Here is an 8136-nt window from a genome sequence, read left to right as displayed (position 1 = left end):
TAAGTTATATATAACTTAATAATCTTTCTATAAAGTTAAGAATCATATTTACTGGATGTCTAGAACTTCATATATGCATTTATGAAGTTACTGTCAAATTTCTGTCCTAGTTTGTGCAGATTTACTTGTTAGTATTTTTCAACCTTGTTAACCTTTAAATCAGCTTTAGGTGTAAATATCAAAGTTGTAGAAAATTTCTTGAGCTTTCTAGAAAATCTAGGATCACCTTTATTGGATGCCAGGATCTCTGCTTATGACTGAAACAAGTGACTATCGTGTTGCTGTCCAAGAACTGCATGTGTAGGTTGATTGCTTTAGCTTGCCCTGGTTGGTTAAACATGTTAAGTTGACATCGATTGATGAATACTTGCCATGGCTACACGCAAGTAATTTGGGTGCCATGCTTGATGTGCTTGTCATCTCCTATGTTATGCTTGAGTGATGATTAAGTTAAATAGCTCTAGGTGCTTACATTGGTTTGGTGTACTTTTATGAATGCTTTACGTGTTGCACTTCCATGCATTCATACGTGTGCATTGGTGCACCTCATTTAGGTACGCTAGATGCACCACGTGAAGGACATGATGTTGGAGCTGAACTCAAATATGGAGTTTGGTGAATCCATTCAGAAGACGAAAGGACTAAGCAAGTACCGAGACGGGAGATGCTTGCCAAGCGAGTGTCATCTAACAAACCCTAACCTAGTGTTGGATCCCAGGTAAGCCCCAGAGGATTTTAAGCCTCCTATGTTTTTACAAATATCATATGCGTCTTTTATGTTTGATGTGTTAGGTTATAGGAGTTGATTGGAAACTCTTGATGCATATAATTTTTTTGTCCAGAAATATACGTTGAACCCTATGTAGGTTCAGGATCAAATATATGCTTAGCCATGCTTAGACCGGTAGAAGTCGAGTGATTTTCTATTATCTGCGAGATATAGGTAGATACCGAAGCACGGTTGGCTATATTTGCTATCGTGGAACATAACCATGGGGTAATTTAACTTGAGATTGGGCGGAGTCTATGTGTAGGGTAACTCATATGATCTCGTCTGTGTTGATTAATGACCATACCGTTGCTGGCACTTCTGCCGAGATTGAACGCATGCCTCTCACTTAGCTGGCCGGATAACTCATTCCGACCGCAAAGCCGAGTAGCTCAACTTAGGCAGGGCCCCGTTCTGTAAAAGTGTGCACTCTGGATGGTAGTAAGGGTGTGCGGGGAGCCAAACGTGAGCCCAAGGGCAGGCCGGGCCTAAACATCCTAGCGGTTGGTTGTCCCTAATTGTGCGGCGCTGGTCGAACCCGCGAAATATGGACCTAAGTTGTTCCAAAGGTGACCTAAGACTACCTTGGCGCAGGTATGTCTGGGTTTGTGTTAGGAATAAATTCCCAACTGGTTGAAATCGATTCGAATCGTCGTCTCTTCCGGATAGTGAGAAACTTGACTAGCTCCAGTATCGTAGTAATTGAATTATGGAATATGATGGTTATGGTGAACATGGAATTATTACACCGGCTATGGTTATGGTTACTATTGCATATTACTAAATGATATATCACATGTTTGGCACAGGTTAGTTGCTAATCTAGAGATGAATAGCTATAATTAACTTGATGACCGAATTAAAAAAATATATAGCTGAATTAGTGGCTTTTTATGCAAAATATTATCAATCTAGCTCCACTTATAAAGCCTTGCATAATCCTTGGTGTCACTTTATTTCTGGTTTATGACGGGTAAGTCTAGCTGAGTACATTCGAGTACTCAGAGTTTATCCCACCATGTTGCAGGTGAAATTCTCAGCTTAAGATGGTGGCTAACCGCCGGTAGACTCGGTGACTCTATATTTATTTTCCATTTATATGCTTTTATCAGAGAAGATCACTTATGCTAGCAATGTATTTAGAACTTATATTAATGTAATCATTTGAAAACTACGTTGTTTTCCTTTAACCGGTTTTGAAACCCAAATTTGTCCTATTATTTGTGAACCTATTTGTAATATTATTTTCCGCTGCAACTCTGTATGTGACGTGTATTTGCTTAATCGTGCGATCTTGGTTGTGATGTTGATTTACCAAGGTCCTTCGTGACACTCGACGGACTAACGGTTTTATATAAGTGAAAGTACATGCACGTCAACATGTTAAACGGGACAGCCGTACTTAAGCTTCCATGAATTGGGCTGTTCTGTCACATGGTGCACATGCTTTGAACAGCGTACAAAGAGATGCAGTAAACACGGCATGGCTGAATCCTGTACGTTGCAACCATAAAATGCGAGATCTATCGTTAAACATTTTAGCCAAAACTCGCACATACACTTTATCTCGTTATTTACCAGTGTACACTGTATCTATCTGTGACTGCGACCCAACAATTTACAGACGCACCGGGCCCAACAGACCTCGCATCATACAAGCTGAATTTTGCACGAGATATAGTGCAGGCAGTGATCATGTCTTCCCCCCCATAGCCGACAGATTAGCTGTCACTGAGCGCAATCAGCTGGTCCACAACACCGGGGTCAGCAAGCGTGCTCGTGTCGCCAAGCTCATCTAGTTGCCTGGATGCAATTTTTCGTAAGATTCTTCGCATGATCTTCCCACTTCGTGTCTTTGGGAGCCCAGGTGCCCAGTGGATCTTGTCAGGAGCAGCAAACGCGCCAATCTACATGTGAAAAAAATACATCGATTGTCACTGAAAAGACATAAATTGCAAGACAGACTGCCATTGCCAATCAGGTGATTTGCCGTCTTAGAAAAAACATCTTCCAGGAATGAGGAATCCCATCACTGTAACTGTAAGCAAAGTGTCTAAAGAGAATACCTGACTGCGGACCGTCATAACAAGGCTTTTCCGTAGATCATCACTGTAGGGAACACCATTCACCAAAGTCACAAAAGCATATATTCCCTGACCTTTAACCTACAAAATGTAGTCAAAATTTTAAGACCGGGTTTGATCGAATGGAGCACTATTGCACTAACGCTAAGGAGGAAAAATATCAAGTTCTGGACTATACCTCGTGATCAATACCAACAACAGCGGCCTCGGCACATTTTGGATGTGAAACCAGAGCAGACTCAACTTCCGCTGTCCCAATCCGGTGTCCACTAGAATTTTCAAAGGAAAATGAAACACTCACATTTTGGCAGCCTGTTTAAACCATCTCTGAATCAAAATTAAGCAGAAAATGAATCAAATAAGCTGGATTACCTCACATTGATAACATCATCAACTCTTCCAGTCAGCCAGTGGTAGCCATCTTTATCCCTGATAAGCACATTTAGAATGTTATACGATATAAACATGTAAAGCTGGGTGGCAAATTTACACAAGCTACCATCTTTACTGTTGAATTAAATACTTGATGTGTACCTGCTGCAGCCATCACCCGAGAAATAATATCCAGCAAATGGTTTGAAGTATGTCGTCTCATATCTCTCTTTATCTCCATATAGAGTACGGAAAGCCCCAGGCCACGATTTCTTTATGCAAAGATATCCACTGCATTCTCCTTCCATTTCCTGACCTTTCTCGTCAACAATGACTGGCTGTGAATCAGGTAAAGACGTAAAGTTATTACAAAAACAAGGAATCACAAATTTCCATTTCATATAAGTCAAGCAATGACATGTACCTGCACACCGAAGAAAGGAAATGTTGCTGATCCTGGCTTTTGAGGCCAAGCACCAGGTAAAGGAGTTATCTAATAAAACAAGAACAATTAAACTTCAATTTGATAGGTAATATGACAGTCACTTTAAAAAACTCTAAATTCTCCTTGAAAATTATGAAGACACACTTACCATGAATCCCCCAGTTTCAGTCTGCCACCAAGTATCTGATATAGGGCATCGTGAGTCGCCAATAACATCATAGAACCACCTGAAATCCATGACAGAGCATGTAAGACTTTTCAGCACATACGAATTATAAGAGGTAGCAGTCATTACAAACCTCCATGCGGTGGGGTTGATTGGCTCACCCACACTTCCAAGCACTCGGAGGGACTTGCGAGAGTACCGAGCAACATACTGTAAATATACAATGGAAAATCAAGGTTACACAAGAAGAATGGTTTAGCATGATATTAGCAAACGTTGGCCATTAAAATTCAAATTATTTTGATCATATGACTAAATCATATAGACATCAATTAGTATTATACAATTAGAGATTTCACTCTCAAAGATACGTTTTCTACTATTAACAGTACATGCAGGCTCCATAGCAAACTTGTAACAGTCAATAGAGATCAGCTCCAATCAATTTACAAACAGCAAATATTAAGTGGTTTCATTTTGATCTTGTATCTTGGAACTGTAGCATAAACATCAGAGTTGAATAAAACACCTTGCATTCTAGGATGATTAGTATCAAACAAACAGCAATAAGTATTACCTCAGTACCATCACGCATAAGTGAGCGTAGAAGTGTTGGTGCAGTATAAAATATTGTCACTCCATATTTATCAACAATGTCCCAACAGCGACCAGGATCAGGGTAATTTGGAGCCTAAGAGTTGTGTCCAAGAAAATAGATTACAAATTAGACATAGAGCAATTTCAAAATAAACCCCAAAATTACATTAAAGTCAATAACACATCAACTACAAAACTTTTTGCAGTTACCCCTTCGAAAACAAGAACTGTGGCTCCATTCAATAGTGGACCATATGTCACATAACTATGTCCAGTAATCCAGCCACAATCTGCAGTGCACCTGATTTAAGTGAAACAGAGGAACAATCATAAGAAAATGGCGGCTACTAGAGATCCAATTATTTTAGGTAAACATTTGGTCCACCAGAAGACTCAATAAAGACATGTTACCAGTATATGTCTGTTGGCTTGTAGTCAAATGCATGCTTAAATGTTGTAGCAGAGTAGACCATATAGCCCCCAGTTGTATGCAACACACCCTGTATGGTTCGCAGTATGTTAGTAGCTTTGCTAAAGAGGCACAGGAACAATTTATGAGACTATGACTATGAGATTAAGACTACCTTTGGCTTTCCTGTGCTGCCACTAGTGTACAAAAGAAACAGTGGATCCTCTGCATTTACCCATTCCACGTCACATTTAGTTGGGAAATTGGGCACAACTTCCTATAGGACATCATCGTTCAGAAATAAATTGCATTAGTGATATAACTGAAACAAAAGGGTTTGATAGGTTATTTTCTGAATCACACAGAAGTTCTGCAGAGTTTGTGCACGTAGAAAGTATGATGCAATTTCGAATATAATTGAACTTGTTTTTGGCATACCTGCCACCAAACATCTCTTCCTGTTTTCCATCGCGTGTCTACTTTATTCAGCGCGGACTGGTTTTCATATGTCAAGCAAATGCCTTCTCAGCAAAAGAAAATTTTCACATTAGATTTTTTTTTCAAACCAGACTAGCACATACTCACTGAACAAAGTACATAATGTGAGATGATCAACAGTATGCTGGTGCTTTGGACTTCTTTCAAGACATCAAAAGGTAGCCAGTCATGTTCCAAAAAAAAGGAAAGAAAACGACATACCGAAGGCAAGGACTGTGACCAAAATGAAGGATGATGTTTGGTGGCAGGACAAGGTGTAGATCTAGATTAGCCATTTTGTCACAAAAGACTTTCTAAAAAAGTGGTACCAGGACAAAATTTGCAGATATACTGTGAAAATTAAAGCCCCCCACAAAAATATCAGGAAGAAGGCAGTAAATCTTATAAATATATCTAACTCCATAGGATATTTCCTCAGTGCAATTCCTGATATAAGAGACTATGGTTAACATGGACATGGAACAAGGGTGGTAGAGCCAAAATGCAATTATATTAAAGCTCAGATTTGCAGACAGGCCAAAATCGATACTCACAGATTCTAGTGCATACCTACATCAACTCCATTCTTTGCACTTTCATCCAGAGATGCATCTACTATGTCTTTGAGAGGGATGATTTTCACCCCCCTTTTCACAGCATTGCAGGTAATAACAACCTTAGGCTTGCAATCAATGACTCGTTGGGCCAGTGCCTCGGCTGAGAAGCCAGCAAACACAACCTGAACATATTCATCATCAAAATCAATCAAACATACATATAACCATTAAGAACAATTGACGTGCAAACATGGGGGTTAACAGTTACCGAGTGAACAGCACCAATGCGGGCACATGCAAGCATTGCAATCGGCAGCTCCATCAACATTGGTAGGTAGATGCCCACAGCATCACCCTTTCCAACGCCGACGCTTTTCAAGTAATTCGACAGCTATCAGAAAGCACAGCAGAACACATTTAGACGGCCCAGGCTCTGCACACATTGTGTTCAAAACTACATGCAATTGTTTTGGCATAAGAGAACGAATGTTCACCTGGCAAACCTTTTCCAGGAGCTCAGAGTAGGTGAGCTTCCCATCCTGACTGGGCTCATTCCCCTCCCAGTACATGGCGATCTTGTCCCCATTCCCAGCCTCCACATGGCGGTCCACCGCATTGTAGCATATGTTGGTCTTTCCCCCCTTGAACCACTGCGAACGCCAAACACCAGTAACCATCAAGATCCTGCATGTATCCTTCCACCACAAGAAACAGCCATTGAAACTAAGGAATAAATAACCTACTTCAATCTTGATCGGCCCCTTGGTCACGTCGAGGTTCTCGGCACAAACTTCATCAGGGCTCCACTTCTGCTTCCAGTAGAACTCATCCGCGATCTCCGACCAGAACCCAGCTGGGTCGTCGATCGACTTTTGGTACATCTCCCGGTACTGGTCACCATTCATTGCAAAACCATGTAATAAGTTACTGCTACCCATCACATTCACCACGAGAAGTCGAGAAGTAATTCAGTAATTCACACGGGCACTGAATGTTCGATTCAGATTATGGACCCAATGAGTTATGATCCCACAAGGAAGAAAGGACAACAACAGAACAGAGGCCAGCAGGGCCACCGATATGATCCCCCAGTCCTACCACTCGCTTCCCAGTCCTAGTCCTTGTCAGCATCATCAGACCCCGCGCACGCAGCAGTAACGGATCACGAGCAGCCGCACATTCGGCGGCGCCAAAGCGCAGGCCGCCGGCCGAACGCGCGCCACCCATTTGCGCACGAATCGGGACAAATCGAAACGGAAGGCTAAGACGACAGAACGGAAGGGCACGCGTGGCAGTAGTACGAGCGAACGAAACGATCACCTGCTGTGTGGAGGAGACGAGCGCCTGGGCGGCGAAGTCAGCGCTGGGGTGGACTAGGAGGCCGGGGTCGTCGAGCACCGGCAGCGGCTCGCCCAGCACGGCCGCGCATGGCCTGCTGCCGTTCCGCGGCTTGGCGGCGGCAGCCACCAAACCAAGGTGATCGCTCGCGCCCATGGGACGAGCCCTCCGGCGCCGCAACCGAGACGAGGAGGAGGCGAGAGGGAGGAGGGTCGGCGCGGGCAGTAGTAGTAGCGGGATCGCGGGGCGGGCGCACCCGCAGCGGCCGCAGCTGGTGGCGTATATATGCTGGGCCATGGCCTCGCGGCCCTGATGGCCTCTCCTCACCTCACCCTGCCCGCCCGCCTTCTGGTGGAAGAGGCAAATCAAGCGGGCGGAAAAGCGAAGACGAATTTGCCTTTCTGGTGGTGGAACTGAGACGGCGAGCGCTATAGCGCTAGCGTACTCTGCTGCTGCTAAACTACTAGCACTACTACTACAGCTAGGGCTCGCGCGCGCGGCCGAACACCGAGAGACCCGCGCGTCGCCGGCGACGGGAGCGGAGGTGAACGGTGAAGACGTCCGCGCCCCCGCCGGGCCGGTTTATACGTGCGCGATGAGGGTTCGAGGACTCGATCGGCGGCCTGGTTGTGCTGTGTCTGTGTGGTTGGGATTTTGGACGGTCTTTGACTCGCCTCCCTGGCGGCCGGGCGGGCTCCGCTCGGCGGTTGTTTTTGGTCGCGAGCGCCTCGCTCCGGTCGTTTTTTGCGATGCTTCCAGCGGCGTCATCTGTAGTCATTAGATTTGGCTAAATCCGTTCGCGTCTCGAAGGCCCCGTAGTAAGTTACGATTGAAAGTACGGTTAGCTAATTTATTATAAAAAATATATATTATTTGTTGTTTGAAAAATTAGCCAAGTGAACGGGGCGAAAGTATCCTGTTT

General features: G+C 43.9%; 1 protein-coding gene across 1 annotated transcript; it reads right to left on the bottom strand.

The window, feature by feature from the left end:
* Positions 1 to 2150: 2150 nt before the first annotated feature.
* Positions 2151 to 7866, bottom strand: LOC136494874 (acetyl-coenzyme A synthetase, chloroplastic/glyoxysomal-like). Its single transcript, XM_066491044.1, has 18 exons — positions 7197 to 7866; positions 6620 to 6766; positions 6371 to 6526; positions 6145 to 6267; positions 5890 to 6058; positions 5281 to 5363; positions 5018 to 5119; positions 4845 to 4933; positions 4644 to 4734; positions 4414 to 4527; positions 3970 to 4046; positions 3819 to 3897; positions 3650 to 3718; positions 3388 to 3563; positions 3226 to 3282; positions 3032 to 3122; positions 2836 to 2934; positions 2151 to 2676 (listed from the first exon to the last, which is right to left on the bottom strand). The coding sequence occupies exons 1-18, from the start codon at positions 7509 to 7511 to the stop codon at positions 2491 to 2493; spliced, it is 2223 nt and encodes a 740-aa protein (XP_066347141.1). The 5' UTR covers positions 7512 to 7866; the 3' UTR covers positions 2151 to 2490.
* Between the last annotated feature and the right edge of the window lie 270 nt (positions 7867 to 8136).

This window comes from Miscanthus floridulus, chromosome 11 (genome assembly GCF_019320115.1).
Source record: "Miscanthus floridulus cultivar M001 chromosome 11, ASM1932011v1, whole genome shotgun sequence".
Classification (NCBI taxonomy): domain Eukaryota; kingdom Viridiplantae; phylum Streptophyta; class Magnoliopsida; order Poales; family Poaceae; genus Miscanthus; species Miscanthus floridulus.
This window is presented reverse-complemented; position numbering and strand designations above follow the sequence as displayed.